Here is a 17,970-nt window from a genome sequence, read left to right on the forward strand (position 1 = left end):
TGCCCAGTCTCTTCTTAAAAGCCTCCAGGTGAAGAAGCCCCTGTTAACTTCTGAAGGCAAGTACTTCAGAGCTGAGGTAAACACCAATCACACCTCAGTTTAACAAGGTAAGCTGATTTTTGAGCTGATTTTTCTGGGTTAGGAAGGCAAGTTGGGATGCATTCCTGGGCTGCAGGCCAGGCTGGGAAGTAACAAACCCAACGAACCAAAGGTTGGTCACCTGCTTCTTCTAAGAAGATAGAATGGCACAGTTGTGCCCACGTAGCCATGAAGTTCAATTCCAACGCCACTTTATCTTTTAAAGTCCTCCTGGACCCACAGCTGACCTTTGACCACCACCTGTCGGCTGTGACCAGGGGGGCATTTGCCCAGGTTCGCCTGATGCGCCAGTTGCGACCCTACCTGAATCGGGAGGCTCTCACAACAGTCACTCGGGCCCTTGTGACCTCTAGGCTGGAATACTGCAACGTGCTCTACATGGGGCTGCCCTTGAAGAGCATCCGGCGACTTCAGCTAGTCCAGAATGCGGCCGCGCGAGTGATTGTGGGCGCACCGCGGTTCGCCCACATAACACCTATCCTCCGCGAGCTGCGCTGGCTACCTGTTGATCTCCGGGTGCGCTTCAAGGTGCTACTTACCACTCATAAAGCCCTCCATGGTAGTGGATCTGAGTACTTGAGAGACCGCCTCCTGCCAATTACCTCCCTACGACCTATTAGATCACACAGATTAGGCCTCCTCCGAGTTCCATCCGCCAGTCAGTGTCGACTGGCAACTACGCGGAGGAGAGCCTTTTCAGTAGTAGCTCCGACCCTTTGGAACGATCTCCCCGTGGAGATTCGCACCCTCACCACCATCCAGACCTTCCGCACAGCCCTCAAGACCTGGCTATCCCGTCAGGCCTGGGGATAAAGATTCTAATCTGTCCCCACCCGAATGATGAATGAATGTTGTGTTCTATTTTTACTTATGTACTGTCTCATGTCTTGTCTTGTATTCCCCTCCCCATAAATTGTACGCCGCCCTGAGTCCCCTCAGGGAAAAGGGCGGCCTATAAATAATAAACAAATACAAATACAAATACAAAAGCAAAACTTTTGGGCCCAGGAAAAATTTTGGGGACACCCACCTACCAACATGGAATGGGATGGATCTGGAAGGGACCTTGAAGGTCGTCTAGTCCAGCCCACTGCTCAAGCAGGAGGCCCTATACTATTTCAGGCAAGTGGCTGCCCAGTCTATTCTTCAAAACATCCAGTGATGAAGCACCCACAACTTTGGAAGGCAAAGCTGTTCCACTGGTTAATTGTTCTGATAGGAGGTTTCTCCTTAATTCCAGGTTGCTTCTCTTCTCGATTAGTTTCCATCCATTGTTTCTTGTCGTGCCCTCTGGTGCTTTGGAAAATAAGGTGACCCCTGCTCCTCTTTGGGGCAGCTGCTCAAATACCGGGTACTCTCGTAATATGGTGACCAAAACTGGATGCAGTACTCCAGGTGTGGCCTTACTAAGGATTTATAAATTGGTACTACCGTAATACTTCACGTGATTTTGATTTCCCCAAAATCGTATTTTGTTCTTTCCTGCAGCCAGTACCATGGCCTTCAAGTTACCCATTGGACAGGAGATAGAAATTCCCATTCATCAGCAGATTTTAGCTGCAGGGGCACCATCATTGTACAGTTTTAATCTTAAGGAGGGTTCCACCACAAATCCGCAAAGCCCTTATCCGCGGAGACATAAGCGCGAAGACTAATTCGCGCCGTTTGAAGCGCTAAGGAAAAACGCGACCCTACCGCGATGACATAATCGCGGAGGGCAAATCCGCGCATTCCCAAGCACTCAGTACCCTAAACCTAACCCTAAAACAAACCCCTAAACCTAATCCTAACCCTTACCTTAATTGAAATCGGCTTTCTGCTGCGGCGCCATTTTAAAGCGCCCTTCTGTTGCCGCGCTGTTGTCGCGGTGGTGATGACGTCGCGGCTTTAGTGCCACGATTTTATCACCGCGATTTTGACGAGTGCGGTTTTGTCGTGCCACGCTTAAGGAGGCCTTGAGGTAGCCGCTCAATGAGGACTACCTGTACTTACTTTCCTTCCTTCCTTCCTTCCTTCCTTCTTTCTTTTCCTCCCTCCCTCATTCCGTCCTTGTTTATTTATGTTGGTTTTCACCAGAAACTACCCCCCACACACAAAAATACAACATCAATGTTTCTCCAAATATGATTCTAGGACCTGTAGGAGTTCCTCAAGACACACTTAGGGATCTGTGAAATCAAAACTTATTTGTCAGGCTATGTTGAAAAATACTTGAGAGACCGCCTGCTGCCAATTACCTCCAATAGACCGATTACATCCCACAGATTAGGCCTCCTCCAAATTCCATCCGCCGGCCAATGCCGACTGGCGACTACCCGGAGGAGGGCCTTCTCTGTGGCTGCTCCGACCCTCTGGAACGAGCTCCCCGTGGAGATTCGAACCCTCACCACCCTCCAGGCCTTCCGCAAAGCCCTTAAAACCTGGCTGTTCCGACAGGCCTGGCGCTAAAGAGCTTTTGACCCCCTTCTCGAATGGTATGGTTGTTGTGTGTTTTTTAAATTTTGTATTGTTATGTTCGTCTTTTTATCCCCCTGTCTGTACCCCCTTCCCTGACTGAATTGTGAGCCGCCCTGAGTCCCCTTCGGGGAAAAGGGCGGCATATAAATGTAATAAATCCAATCCAATCCAATCCAAATCCAATACAATATTAAACATCATGTGAAGTGAGGTAGTGGCAGTGAATGCACCAATTATAATTTTTAATATGGTAAATACTGATAAAATACATTTCAGAGAAACAAAGGCTCTTCCAATATTTAGAAGTGGGAAGGGAATCCTGAGAAATAATGTTTTGAGGAATACTATCCTACAGGGTCTTCATTAAGCCGTCCTCTGCATCTTCCTTAATGGAAACCTCCCCATCCTCTGAATAATCTGCCTCCTTCCCCTTGGCTTTATCTGTGTGGGATGAATGAATTTCTCTAGGACTGGTTTTCTCTTGCTACTTTAGGCATTTTTCCTGCAGGTGGTCTTAAATGATAATTTCTCACAAGCTACCCTCATGCTTCCATACATATCAAGGCTGGTTCCCCCAGGGAACCAAAACTCTTCTATAAATAAGTGGCCTTAAAATTCCCCGTTATCAGAGACCTGCCTTCTTGTCAATTCGTTGGGAACGGCTGTTTGAAGCAGGAAGTCTCTTTTCCTTAGGGAGATATGTTGGCTAACGCAACAAATCTTGCAAGCTCATCCCGTTCGTCTCAAGGAAATCAGTTGAGCGGTGAGAAAAACCACTTCTTCTTTGTTTTAAACAGCTGCCAAAAAGTCCAAATGCTATGAGAGTGAATTCCTTTATGGGAAGCTACACCACCGCACTGAACTGAAGCCCCCTTCCACATTCAGAGCATGCCTATCAGCACTTTTACCATGCAACAGAGCAGGGCTATCCAAACTTGGCAACTTTTAAGACTCCTGGAGTTCAGCTCCCAGAATTCCTCATAGCAATAGCAGTTAGACTTATATACTGCTTCATAGGGCTTTCAGCCCTCTCTAAGCGGTTTACAGTCAGCATATTGCCTCCACAGTCCGGGTCCTCATTTTACCCACCTCGGAAGGATGAAAGGCTGAGTCAACCCTGAGCCGGTGAGATTTGAACAGCCGAACTGCCAAACTGCAGTCAGCTGAAGTAGCCTGCAGTGCTGCATTTTAACCACTGCGCCACCTCGCCTAATGCTGGCTGAGGAATTCTGGGAGTTGAGGTCTACAATTCACCTGCGATAGAGTACATCCCCCCCCCTCCCCCAGAACTGACTTGTAGCCATTACCTCGGTAATATTTAAACATTCTCTGTCCAGTGGGAAATTTATTCATTTATTTATTACCAAAAAAAAGTTTTATTTCTTAAACAAACTCACATAGCCACCCTTCTATTAGAAAAGACACTAGGTGGCGCACAAGAGCGAAAAACACAATAGGATCAAAACAAAACAAACATGTAAAACTACATCAGGGACACAGATAGAAGTTGCTTCCATCAATCAACCAACCACATCTCGCTGATGCCATCAAAATCCTGGGATAGAAAGCCAGGTCCTCACTGCTTTCCTGTAGGTCAAGGTCGATCATCTGTATCTTGAAGGAGCCGGAGACTATTCCATAAGGCAGGTGCTAGGACAAAGGGATGCTTCCGTGTCCCCAGCAGGAAACACTGTTTAAGCAATAGCAGTTAGACTTATATACCGCTTCATAGGGCTTTCAGCCCTCTCTAAGCGGTTTACAGAGTCAGCATATCGCCCCCACAGTCTGGGTCCTCATTTCACCCACCTCGGAAGGATGGAAGGCTGAGTCAACCTTGAGCCGGTGAGATTTGAACCGCCGAACTGCAGCTAATAAATCAGCTGAAGTGGCCTGCAGTACTGCACTCTAACCACTGCGCCACCTCGGCTCTTAACTGAAGGGTTGCTTAACTGAGCGTGCCCACCCTGGCAGATGTAGGGGAGAAGCAGGGATAGGCAGTCCCTGCGAATGAAACCGGGCCCCATGCTAGGTAGGGCTTTAACAATGACGAGCAGCGCCCTGAAGGATCATGGGAGGCCGGACAGCCCATGCAGCAGCCCCCACTAGAGTTCACGGCCAACAGCCCAATCAAGAGACGTGTAAGGCATGACCAATTGCGAGCAGGGTTGGAAAAAATGTGACCAATGCACAAAGGTCCTCCTAACCGTGTGCTGCTCGCTTGTTGAGCAGGATGTGGCGAGTCCAGAAGGTTGTGAGTCCAGAAGAACCTCCAGCTGCAATAAAGATGGCAAGCCGCCAGGTACGGTGAGCCCCAAACTCACGGTTATTTGGTCTTGTCAAGAATGAGGGAAGCAGAGCCGGAAAGAGTCGCCAAGATCACCGAGTCCAACCTTGGCTCCGTGCAAGAGTCCCAATTAGGGTCCATGATAAGTGGCCACCTCTAGTGAAGAGTATCCCATCGTCTCGTTGCAAAATTGATCCAATTACTCTACCACTAATGAATGTTTTGGAGTTTTTGTCCTAGCATTCAGCTCATGACTTCATGTTTGATTCTCTGGAATGAAAGGACACAAGTCCTTTTATTCTGTATGGCGTCCACTGATGGATTTGAAATGTGCAGTGGCCCTTCTGTTTTCTTTTCAAAAGCTCCAATCAATTAAGTTGAATTCAACTCCACATTTTCTTTCAGAACTCTCTCTGCTTCCAGAAAGCATAATCTACATAATTCATAATTGTCCTCCATCTCTCACCCATAATTTGGACTAGAAGACCTCCAAAGTCCCTTCAACTGTTTCTATTCTATTCTACTCTATTCTATTCCATTCTAATTTGGGCGAGAAATGGAGGACAATAATGTTTCTATTGATTTTACAATTAATCTTTGAACTATAACCATTCCTTTAACGACAGTTTCAACTTGCGGCGGTTTTGGAAAAAGTGACTTACAACCATCCCTCAATCACACATTCATAATTCAGTCGCTTGACATCTTTATGACAGTTGCAATGTCTCGCGATTGCCATGTGTGACCTTCCCACAAGTGAAGTCAATTGGGGAAGCCAGATTTACTTAACAATCATGGTTAAAAAAGAGTTGTAAAATCAGATCCGGTCATATGGTTGACCGTGTTCCTTAGCAACTGAAATGCCAATTGCAACCAATTGTGGTTAAAAGTCAAGGACGCCCTGCCTTTATTCCAATCGTACACTAAAACTCTTTTTTTCTATTCTACTGCCGCTCTTTAGTTTTCAATGGATTGTATCTTTCAATTACTACATCCCGATCACGGAGATTTCCCCCCACTAGGTTTTAGTTACACCTGTGGCTTTTTCCCAAAATACGAATTTCCAGATAGTTCTTCAAGTCACTTCCTTGACAGGTGTATTTCTACCGCTAAGGAACTGGTGTGGTTTGTCTCCGGTATGAATCCTCTGGTGTCTTTTCAAAGTTCCTGATTGATTGAACCATTTCCCACACTGAGAACATCGGTAGGGTCTCTCGCCGGTATGAATTCTTTGATGCCTCTTCAGAAGTCCGGCCTGTCGGAAACATTTCCCGCAATCAGAGCACTTGTGCGGCTTCTCGCCGATATAAATTGCCGCGTGGATTTGGGAACATTTGTAGTGTTTCTCGCCCGGGTGAAGCCTCTGGTGTTTTTTCAACGTTCCCATCTGGTTGAAACCTTTCCCACACTGAGAACATTTGTAGGGTCTCTCCCCGGTGTGAATTCTTTGATGTCTCCGCAAAGTTCCCGATTTGTTGAAGCATTTCCCACACTCCGAACATTTGTACGGCCTCTCTCCGGTGTGTGTCCTTTGGTGTATCTTCAGGACATCTGCCTCGGTGAAGCATTTCCCACACTGGGAACATCTGTGAGGTTTCTCTCCGGTATGAATTCTCTGGTGTCTTTTCAAGTTCCGCATCTCATTGAATCCTTTCCCGCACTCGGAACATTTGTACAGTGTTTCTCCAGTGTGCATTCTTTGATGTATCTTCAAAAGGATCCCTCGGGTGAAGCTTTTCCCACACTGAGGACATTTGTAGGGTCTCTCTCCGGTATGGATTTTTTGGTGGGTCTTCAGATTCCCTGCCTGGTTGAAGCTTTTCCCACATTGGGAACATCTGTAGGGTCTCTCTCCGGTATGAATGTTCTGGTGGGTCTTCAGATTTCCTGCTTGATTAAACGACTTTCCACAATGGGAACATACGTACGGCTTTTCTCCGGTGTGGATTTTCTGATGTTGGCTCCACTGACTAAATTTACCAAATTGTTTTCCGCACTGAGAACATTCATACACTTTCCTTTCAGCATCGTCAGGGGGCTGAATATTTACTGCGTTTGCATTACTGAAGGTTTTCACGTACTCAAGAGAACGGTCGTGTTCTTCTTCTAGATAACTACACTGATATCTGTCCAACCGATTCCCGTTTCTCTTCGCAGAAAACTTACACTTTTTCTCGACTCTTCTATTTTCTTCCTTTCCGCAGAAGTCGGAAAAATATTGAACATCTTCCTCGGAGCTAGGCCATTCTTCAAAGTCCTCCGAGGAATCGATCATGTCGAGTTCCACTCTGTAGTGATATTTCCGACCATACTTCGAGAACAAAGGCGTTTTATCCCTGCTGGATAAATTGGTCTTTCCAATAACAGCAGTAGAAAATCTTTTTGCCAACAAAAGGCGTTCCTTCTCATCCTCTGTGGGTGTCTCCTGGGTCTGCTGTTTTGACTCGAAGTGTAACATCGGATTCATAGGGCGTCTTGGGGAATCTGCCCCGTATGTTGCCTCCAAATTTTCATCTTCATCCAAAGAATCGTCCATCTTGACTCCACTTTCCCATCCGTTACCTGCGGAGAAAGATATATATATATTTTAAAACTATGCCTTGGATACTTATTTTCACAATGCCTTTAACATCCTTTTAGTTGGAATTTTCTTCCAACGTGTTTCACTCTACTGAATGTCTTGTTGTGGCCTGCCAGCGGTCAGCAGAGCTGGCAGCAGAGTCGGAAAGTGATGAGCTTGGGCCAGTCTTGGAGGCTGGGGAAGGCTCGGACAAGGGCTCTGCGTCGGAGGCAGAGAGGGGGCTGGGGCCGTTTGTCAGTGATCAGGCGCCTACGGAGCTAGACAGCAGGGAAGCAGAAGAACAGCTGGAGCCTGTTCCCAGTGCACGCATGCCCAGAGCTGCCAGAAGAAAATAACAACTCAGAAATCAGGGTTGACTTGGGAGTAAAGCCCCAGGTGGAAGGTGAATGGCCCCTCCCATAGGAAATAAAAGAGGAGCGAAAGGGGAGTGGGCTTTTGCAGGAAACAATTCATTCGTTCGTTCATTCGTTTGTTTCAGGAGTGTGAAGATCTGTCCGTGAATCTCAGAGACTCTGTGCCCGGTCTTTCCTTCCACAGCAACTCATTTGGAAAATATTTACAGTACATGGCAGCTTTCCAAGCTAGATAAGGTCTGTGGTCATAACTTCACCTTTGAAAGACTGCCAGGCCTTTGCTGAATGTGAATGAGAGGAATTCACATTTGTTTAATAAAAGGGGTTTTGTAGGGACCAGGATTCTGCTTCGTGCTTTTTGGGGAAGCCTAGTTCAGAACACATCTGATCGTTGATAAGAACCATACCCCAAGTAATTAATGACATTTGGGAGTGTGCAAGAAATAAAACAACGGAAAACCAATTGTGTGTAAATAAAATTACAATATAAACAGTGTAAAGTAGCACTAAGTTCAAAGAGCACCAAGAACCCCCTAGTATCAGCCTGGTTTAACTGGTGAGATCTTGGCCAGATCTGTCCTGTATGTAAAATCTTACATATTCAATTTCTTTTGTCACATTCATACATTTCCTATACATGCCCTGGGAATCCTTACCCAACATGCTGATCTCCATCTCAACTCTTTCCCTCTTCATTGTTTCCAAGAGTTCTTCCTCTCCAGGATCAAAATCCACAGGGTCATCCTTCAACAGCTCCTGAAACAGGGAGGCAGACAGAACCATTCAGAGGGAGATTTTGCTATAAAAAGGAAAACTCAAGTCGCTTCCTTATCCATCGAAGGGCTGCCCAGAATCAGACAGGATCCATTACCCAGTTTAGGTAATCCTCAAGCTGTGATCACAATTGAGCAGGGAATCATAGTTGTAAGAAGTTGACGTGGTCATTGAACAGATCATGTAACTGTGCCCAATTTTATTGCTCTTTTGCAACAGTCATTTAGCAAACAGAGTGATTTGCAAGTGAATCTGTTTTGTCCAAAAGGTTGATTTTTGCAGAAAATCAGAAGTAAACAAAACACAACAACAACAACCCAGCCCCCAACAAAAATTGTGGTAACATGACCTCCGGATACTGTAAAGGGCGATGAAGGGCCAGGTTTCAAGCTCCAAAACCCAATGATGTTACCACGGGGAGGGGGCGACAGGGGGAGGTCAACTTCAAAACTGGGTCCTAAGTACCTTTTGGGGAGGTTTTCAAGCACCCATTAAGTGAGTAGACTTTAAGCAAGGAGTAGGTGTATGCAGCATGTTAAATCTCTCATAGTTCCCTGTTGTGGCCCAGCAGGAACCGTTGGAGCTGCCGACAGACTCCGATAGTGAGGGACCCTCTGAGTCGGCTCTGGAAGATGTGGAGGACCCTGGACAGGGTTCAGACTCCGAGCAGGGACCAGAGAGGTTGGTTGGCCACCAGGAGGCGCCTGAGGCATGGAGCAGCGGTGAAAGCCAAAGGGAGTTTGTCCCTGACGTCAGGGCCTGGAGCAGTTGTGAAGACGTCAGGCCCTGGAGCAGTGGGGAGGAGCAAAGGGAGTTGGTCTCGGACGCCAGGCAAAGATGGGCAAATAAGCGCATGCAGCAATTACGGAGACATAGAAGATAATTAGGCCCAGGTGGTTGTGATTAGGCTCCTCCCAAGAGAGTATATAAGAAGAGACTTTGGGAGGAGAACTTTTGCAGGACACAACCGTTTTACTAAAGCTGGAGAAGCTCTTGTGTGTATTTCTTATCTGTGGGAGTCTGGGTTGCTGCCAAAGTCTTGTCTTTGAGTAATTACTGTGAATAAATTGGCTAACAGTAACCTTGTGTTGGTGTGACTCATCATACCGGGGGGGGGGGGGGGGTTCAGAACAGTTCCTATATAACAGTTTGACCTTCCCAAAGCTGGAAAACAGGATAACAGAGTTGGAAGGGGCCTTGGAGGTCTTCTAGTCCAATCCCCTGCTCAAACAGGAGGTAAATATTTGTAAAAGCCTTTTTTTCCCAAAAAAATTCAATTAAAAAAAAAAGCTGGCTTTCAGCCTTCTGTATTATGAATGCAACGCCTTTGCATCGGATTATATGCAGGCCTAATCCAGATTCTGTACTGTCAGTTCTGGAATTCAGAACCTACCTGACAGGATCCAGATTTGGCCTCCTGCAGACTTGATAGGAAGTCCTCCACCAGGGCCACCGCCTGGGAACACGTGTCTGGCCTTCCCGCTCGGATCCAGCTCCGGAGGTCCGGTGGGAGGCTGACCAAGAACTGCTCCAGGATCAGCAGCTCCAGGATCTGTTCCTTGGTGTGTCTCTCTGGCTTCAGCCATTGGAGACACAGCCGGTGGAGCTGGCCATAAAGCCTCCGGGGGTCTCCCAATTCCTGGCAGCAGAACTGCCGAAAATGCTGCCGTTGCATCTCCGTCTTCAGGGTCTCCCCTCGCAAGATGGCCGCCTTCACTTTGCCATAGTCTTCTCGCTCTTGGATTTCCAGGTTTTGAACGGCCTCGTCCGCTTCTTCGCTCAAGGCTGGGAAGAGCTGGGTGGCCCATTCTTCCCTAGGCCAGCGGCAAGCATTGGCCACTTGCTCAAAGGAGAGGAGGAAGGCCTTGGGGTTTCCCCAGGGGGAATCCTCTGACCTCATCGGATTCTTCCATCCATTGGGAGGGGGTTGTGATGTCTGGAGAAAGCGCTGCCACTGGATTTCCCAGCTCTCGGCCACCCCCACAAACGGATCATTTTTGTTCTTCGGAGATGCTGCCCATTCCGGTTGTCGCTCGGACTCAGACTGAGCGGTAACTGGCAGTTTTCCACCCCCTGTTTCCGCTTCCGACTTTGGACTTCCCGCTTTTTCTTCTTTCCTCATTTTCTCCATCCGCTGCCCTCTAAAACCTAGAGTTGGAATACATTCAAGATGAGATCGCTTTTCCCAGGGCATTTAGAGATACAGCACAGTATGAAAATAATAATAATTAGATAATGAACATTAAATAATAGAAAGCAGGGGACAACTGCTTAAAAAAAAACAAGATAGCCACACACGCAATTGGATGTTTAGAGTGGATGAGTTTTCTTTTAGTCTCAAAACTTTTGGGAAAAGTGGTTTTGTTTCAAGACTGTGACATTCACAATTCCTCTTTTGAGTTTGAAGTTTTTATATCGCAATTTTCATGCTTTAAACCCATGATGGCGTACCGGTGGCACGTATGCCAGAGGTGGCACATACCGAGCCCTCTCTGGGGGCATGCGTGCCGGCCAGCTGGTCTTCCGGTTTCCGGCACACGCGTTCCAGTTTGAGCACTTGGTGCCAAAAAGGTTTGCCATCACTGCTTTAAACCATCATAATTTGTCTTTATAAATAACTTACTTTACAAATAAATAAAGTAACAAATACTGTATATCCAACACACCTTCCTCCTCCTATTTTCCAATGACTTTACTTGTCAAAAGGATGCAGATTAAATTAAAAATCCATTAAATTAAATGGCTAGAAGGGGAGCTGAGGGGATGCAAAAAGCTTTATTTATTTACCATATTTTTCAGACACACTCCCCCCCCCCCCAAAAAAAGATCGTGGAAATGTTGGTGCGTCTTATACACCGAATACAGTCATTTTTGGCCTCCTGAAGCCCCATCCCTGCATCCCATTTTTGCAAAAAATGGGCAAAAAAGAGCTGTTTTTCACCATAATATTGGACCTGGGTACTTGAGAGACCGCCTGCTGCCAATTACCTCCAATAGACCGATTAGATCCCACAGATTAGGCCTCCTCCGAATTCCATCCGCCGGCCAGTGTCGACTGGCGACTACCCGGAGGAGAGCCTTCTCTGTGGCTGCTCCGACTCTCTGGAACGAACTCCCCGTGGAGATTCGAACCCTCACCACCCTCCAGGCCTTCCGCAAAGCCCTTAAAACCTGGCTATTCCGACAGGCCTGGGGCTAAAGAGTTTTTACCCCCCTTCTCGAATGGTATGGTTGTTGTGTGCTTTTTAAATTGTGTATTGTTTTGTTCGTCTTTTTTATTCTTTATTTGTACCCCTTCCCTTGACTTGGATTGTGAGCCGCCCTGAGTCCCCTTCGGGGAAAAGGGCGACATATAAATGAAATAAATTCAATTCAATTCAATAATGGGGGTGTTTTTGCTTTCCTCCATCCCCCAGAAGCACTATGCAGGCTTCAGCAGGACTGGGGGAAGGGAAAAATGCTCCCGTTTTGGTGAGTGTTTGCAGAGTGTTTCTGGGGGCTGGGGAAGACAAACACTTTTTTTCTTACTTACTATATTTTTCGGAGTATAAGACACACCTTTTTTCCTCAAAAAAGAGGCTGAAAATCTGGGTGCGTCTTATACACTGAATACAGCATTTTTTGCCTCCCAAAGCCCCGTCCCTTCACCAAAATGGCTGTGCAGAGCCTGTAGGCGGCTTTCAGAGTCCTCCTGGGGGCTGGGGAGGGCAGAAATGAGTGAAAAACGGGCCCTTTTTAGCTCAATTTTGCCCCCCCCCCCGCAGCTCCCAGGAGCACTCTATAATCCTCCTAAAGGCTATGCGTGCAATTTGTTTGACAAAAAAGGGCCAGTTTTTGCAAAAAACTGGCCTTTTTTTGCTCATTTTTTGGGGGGGCACCCCCCAGGAGCACTCTGCAAGTCCCCTAAAGGCTATTCATGCCTTTTGGGGGGGGGGAAACAGACCAGTTTTCGCGAAAAACGGTCCCTTTTTGGGAGGTTTGCGCAGAGCAAAAACCTTTTTTTAAAAAAATTGCCTTTTCAAAACCTTGGTGCGTCTTATACTCTGAAAAATGCGGTACCTGTTAGGAATATAATTCTGATATATATATCTCTCTCTCTTTGTTAGATGCTGGGCTGTTCTGGAAGTGCCGTGAGCTATTGTAAGTTTTGCAACTGGTAGCAAACCTTGATTTACTGGACTGATTATATGTTACTGGACGATGTTATTTGGATTATCCCTTAACTGAAAGACATTGATGACTGACTGTCTTATCCGTGTATGACTTGGACTGTTTGATGGACTCTGATACCTCTATTTCCACAAAAGTAAAAGCCTGTTTAAACTGCAGTGTCTCTGTATGCTGGTTTGTGTGTTCTCCAACACAACTCTAACAACGCTTCGCTGAACGTACTCGCTCTCCCAACGGGGAGCTTACCTAACAGGACCTCTTTGAAATCTTGGGGCATCTTATACACTGGTGCGTCTTATAGTCTGAAAAATACGGTATTTATTTATATAAAACAGAGCTGAGAAACACTGTATTTGTATACTGTTTCTTATATTTCAGGATAATCCTTACCTGCCACATGTTCACTGTTCCCAGTCTCCACAGAGCCTTCTTCGTGTAAGAAAATCACATGCTTCCCTTTCAATGGCTCCTGAAATAGGGAACAGAGTTTCACTCAGAAAAGCTGATTTTGACACACACACACACACACACACACACACACACACACACACACACACACACACAGCAGGTCCTTGGCTTTTATGACGCTCATCAAGACCAACTTAGCTGCAAGTAGTCCTTGACCCATGACTATTCAGCAACTAGTCCTTGACTTACGACCACAACATTTTTGTTGTTAAAGGGGACATCTGTTCAGTGAGCCTTGCCCCATTTTACAACTTTTCTTGCTGCAGGGGTTAAGTGAATCACGTCAGTTGTTAAGTTACTAACACGGTTGTGAAGTCAATCCGTCTCCCCCAGCGACTTCGCTTGTTAGGAGGACGCAAAACGTGGATTAACATGACCCCCAAGACACTGCAACCGTCATAAATGCGAGTCAGTTGCCAAGCGGCTGAATTTTGATCACACGGCTCGCAAGGGTGGTTAAGTGTGAAACATGCTCATGAGTTACTTTTTTTTTTTCATTGTTCATTGTAACTTTGAACGGTCACTGAAGGAACTGCCGTAAGTGGAGGCTTTGGAAAAAGTGCAGGGAAGAGTAACTCAGAAGGCCTGGAAACAAAAACATATGAAGAACAGTTGCAGGATTTGGATTTGTCTAGTCTAGAGAGAGAAAAAAGACTAGAGGGGACATGATAGCATTAATCCCTGTATCTGACAGGCTGCCACAAAGAGGAAGGGGTTAATTTATTTTCCAAAGCACCTGACGGCAGGACAAGAAACAATGGATGGAAATTAATCAAGGAGAGAAGCAACCTGGAATTAAGGAGAAACTTCCTAACAGTGAGGACAACTAAGCAGAGCAGGACTGTCAAACTCCTGGCTCGGGGGGGGTGGAGGTGTCGCAAGCTGGCTATGCCGACATCTGGTTTAAGCGAAGGGGGGAAAAGTCCCGATACATCATGGGATGCTGCCGTGATGATGTGAGTTTGACACCCCTGCACCGAAGGGAACAGCTTGCCTCCAGAATAGCAATAGCAATAGCAGTAGACTTAAATACCGCTTCATAGGGCTTTCAGGCCTCTCTAAGCGGTTTACAGAGAGTCAGCATATTGCCCCCAACAATCTGGGTCCTCATTTTACCCACCTCGGAAGGATGGAAGGCTGAGTCAACCCTGAGCCGGTGGGATTTGAACCGCTGAACTGCTGATCTAGCAGTAGCTTGCAGTGCTGCATTTAACCACTGCGCCACCTTGTGGCTGTTCCATCACTGGAGGGTTTTTAGAAGAGAGTACACAGACACTTGTCTGAAATGGTATAGGGTCTCCTGTTTGAGCAGGGGGCTGCACTAGAAGACCTCCAAGATCCCTTCCAGCTCTATTCTGATTGATTGATTGAGGACTACCTGTAGTCAAAGTTATGATGGCCTAGTTGAGGTTGGTCCTCGAAGTTCACACTTACAACCCGGTTGCAGTGTCCCTTGATCACACAATCACCATTTGCAACCTTAATTGTATGTTTTTGTTTTTGTTTTTCCCCCCTAGAAGATTTCGCTTTGTTTTTCAATTGAACTGAGGGGGCAGGCTGAACCAAAGTAGGCCTCAAGCCTGAACCAAACTAGAGTTTCATGATATTAAGCTTTAACCATATAGAAATTGCAAGGTTTGCTTTTAGGACATGGTGCGGTTAGACACGGGTTAGAAGGAAGTCTGCACATGAAATATGCTGAAGCGAAGCATCTATTTTAGCCTATTTGCTGGCTTGGTTGTTAATCTGGTTAGTAGACACATATTGTTAGTTCCTCAAAATACATACTATGTCTGTCCTTTGGCTGACCTATGTATTATGACTTCCTGTAGACATAATATTGCTGTAACTCAAGGGCAAATCTTGAGGGGTGCTTCCAAAACTAACAGATGGCTTTAGCTGAAAGCGATAAACTATATAAGGAATTTCCTGACTTTCACTCAGGGTTCAGGCCATTCTTTCTGAACCTGCGCAATAAACATTTCCTTCTCTGAAGAGCTGGCTTTTGCGTCCCGTCTTTTCTACAACAGAACTGTGCAGCTTATATGTTACGTTAAAACCGGAAAAAAATTCTGAAGTGATTTATCTTACGTCTGATTAGTTGACATTCCAAAAACCTCACATTTTAACGGGTGAGTATAGGCTTTTTAAAACATCCAGTGTAAATAGGAATTTAAATTGTAAAACCATACCCGATACGGCTTGGATTTGTCTTCTGGCTGGCTCCTAAGGAAGTTCTCCATCAAGGCCATCGCCTGGGAACTTGTCTGCGGCCTCTTTGACTGAACCCAGTCCTGAAGCTTTGGAGGTAGGCTGGCCAAAAATTGCTCTAAGATCAAGAGCTCCAGAATCTGATCCTTGGTGTGTCTCTCCGGCTTCAGCCATTGGTGGCAAAGCTCCTGGAGATGGCTTTGAACCTTTCGTGGGTCTTCCACCTCCTGGCAGTAGAACTGCCTGAAACGTTGACGCTGGGCCTCGCTTTTCACAGCATCTCCCCTCAAGATGGCCACCTTCACGTTCTCATAATCCTCTTGATGAATGGTGTCCAGGCTCTGAAAGGCCTCTTCAGCTTCTCCATAAAGGGCTGGCAGGAGTTGGGCCACCCACTCTCCTCTGGGCCACCGGCAGGCCGTGGCCACCTGCTCAAAGGAGGCCAGGAAGGCCTTGGGGTCATTCCAGGGGGAAGCCTCCAGGTTCCCATCTGGGTAGGTCGGTTGTGTCTCGAGAAATGGCTCCCATTGTGTGCCCCAGTGCTCCTCCATCCCACTGAACGGATCGCTTTTGATCTTTTCAAGTGGTTCCTAAGTTGCTTTGCTTTTGCAGGCTGGATGGAAAAGCCAAGTCTTTCTGCTTCTTCTGATCCCTCCTCTTCTAGTTCTTTTTGACGCTCTCTCGCCTGTTTGCTTTCTGAAAACCAGAGTTGTGTATTTGTCAGATTAGATCATTTTTAGCACAATCGGGCAAGACTGCCTAACACAGGAGTCCCCGTCCTTTGGGACCTCGGGGGCCACTAAATTCATAATTTTAAATTCCGCGGACCACTAATATGAGCTGCCTAATGACTGGCTGGGTGGGCGTGGCTAGGTGGTCATGTGACTGGATGTGGCATGACCACCTAGCCACATCGAGTGACTCGATGTCACTCACATTGAGGGGCGCCTCGCCAGCCTCTATTCGCCCCTCCCTTCCCAGCCCTCGCCCCCTTAGGGCTCCTTAGGGCCCCAACAGGAAGCAGCTGTTGGAGCTAAGCAGCCACCACCAGAAAGAGTTGGCAAAACAGCTGGCTCAGTTCAAATTGGATCTGACCGAGAAGGAGGCTCAGTAGAAGCACCTCACTGAGGACTAGGAGCATAGGCTTTCCAAGCAGAGGGAAGACCTGCAGGAGTGCAAGGCCAGGTACCGACGCCTGGAGGCTCAGCGGGCTGAGATGGTCAGCCAGTTTCAGGCCATGATGCAGCCCCACTGGAACGAGGCCCTCCAGCTCTTCGCCACCAGCGGCACTTCCCTCCAGCCTTCGCCCATAGCCCCATATCAGGAGGCTGAAGCAGACCCCAAGTCAGAATTTCTACCACCCCCCTCCAACCCACAAAAAAAGACCCTGAAGGGGGAGACTCTGGGCAGCAACACAAGCTTTCATTGCACTATTCATCCCAGTTTGAGGACCCCTGATTTGGTGCAATATAAAAAAATGCAAATACGGGGACCGCTGGCCTAACAGGTTAGAGACTGTGAAGAAGGATAAAAGAAAATTGACATTTGCTTTTCCAAGATTCATTTTTGTAGGATTAAGTCAACTTTCGTCCTTCTCCCAAGCTAGAGAAAAGGGCACAGGGCAGCTACCCTACCCACCCACATGGGGAATAACATCCTAGGGGCACTTTATAGACACACAAATATGTACATTTTTACTACTTTTGTGCATTAAAAGGACCATGCTTTTAAACGGGCATCCTATTCCAGCAAACTTGAAATCGCCAACCAGAAAAAAAACAACACAACGGTTCTTTCTGTAGCTTAAAAAAGTTAGCTGTCTCCCCAACCCCTTTATTTGGGGGAAGAGGGAAGCCAATCATGCCCGCTTCTGCTCTCCTCTCCCAAAAATCAAAGGCTTAGCTTCCAGCCCGGGGGTGGGGTGGGGTGGGGGTGTCACCCTGCTTGTTGTGCACATGCACACACCCACAGAAAAACGCGCGCGCGCGCGCACACACACATTCGGGGTGCAAGAGCTCAGCGGCGGCCCTGCATCGGCGCCCCCCACCCACCCCCGACACGGAGGAAGATGGAGAAGATCTCCCCTTTCTTCTCCGCGCTCCGGAGCCCCGTTGTGCCCGGCCCACCGACACCCCCCCCTCCCCTTGCGCTGGAAAGGAAAGCAAAGGATGCGATGCAACCCAATGCAATGCAATTAAATGCAACCCAACGCAATGCAAATGCAATGCGAGGCAGGCTCCGGGACCGGGGCTGGAAGGCGGGCAGGCGCGCGCCTTTCCCGGGACGGAGGGGAGGCCTCCCTTTTGCTCCGCCCGCTATTTTGGAAGAAGCCCCCCAGCTCTCCCCCTGCAGAGCTCGCAGGAGCCCCTTACCGCAAACGGCAAAGAGGCCACCGATCTCCCGTCTGGGTTCCACCCGGGGGGGCGGGGAAGCCCGGGGGCGCCTTGGGGGGGGGAGTCCCGGCTGACCGGAGGGGCTGCGCGGCTGCAGCTGCTCCCGCCTGTCCCCGCCCCTTGCTTCGCGGCAGCCGGCGGCCCTTCCGCGGGCGACCCCTCCCGGACGGCGCCGCCACT

General features: G+C 47.7%; 1 protein-coding gene across 1 annotated transcript; it reads right to left on the bottom strand.

Moving 5' to 3' along the window:
- Positions 1-3,888: 3,888 nt before the first annotated feature.
- LOC148047360 (uncharacterized) lies at positions 3,889-17,970 on the bottom strand. Its single transcript, XM_087711373.1, has 6 exons — positions 17,770-17,970; positions 15,379-16,093; positions 13,109-13,187; positions 9,942-10,696; positions 8,431-8,530; positions 3,889-7,402 (listed from the first exon to the last, which is right to left on the bottom strand). Exons 2-6 carry the CDS (start codon positions 15,946-15,948, stop codon positions 5,916-5,918), a joined length of 2,991 nt encoding a protein of 996 aa, XP_087567499.1. The 5' UTR covers positions 15,949-16,093; positions 17,770-17,970; the 3' UTR covers positions 3,889-5,915.

The sequence above is a fragment of the Thamnophis sirtalis genome, unplaced genomic scaffold (assembly GCF_051295495.1).
Source record: "Thamnophis sirtalis isolate CommonGarterSnake01/CBP01778 unplaced genomic scaffold, rThaSir2_p1.2 scaffold_3, whole genome shotgun sequence".
NCBI classification, from domain to species: Eukaryota; Metazoa; Chordata; class Lepidosauria; order Squamata; family Natricidae; genus Thamnophis; species Thamnophis sirtalis.

Bases quoted from the DNA above. Each gene is read 5' to 3' on its own strand.
- LOC148047360 (XM_087711373.1), bottom strand. From the start codon at position 15,948: ATGGAGGAGCACTGGGGCACACAATGGGAGCCATTTCTCGAGACACAA. The intron at 8,531-9,941 runs GTAGGTTCTGAA...TCCCTGTTTCAG, and splicing joins CCAAATCTGGATCCTGTCAG to GAGCTGTTGAAGGATGACCC. The intron at 7,403-8,430 runs GTAAGGATTCCC...CTTTCTCCGCAG, and splicing joins GATGGAGATCAGCATGTTGG to GTAACGGATGGGAAAGTGGA.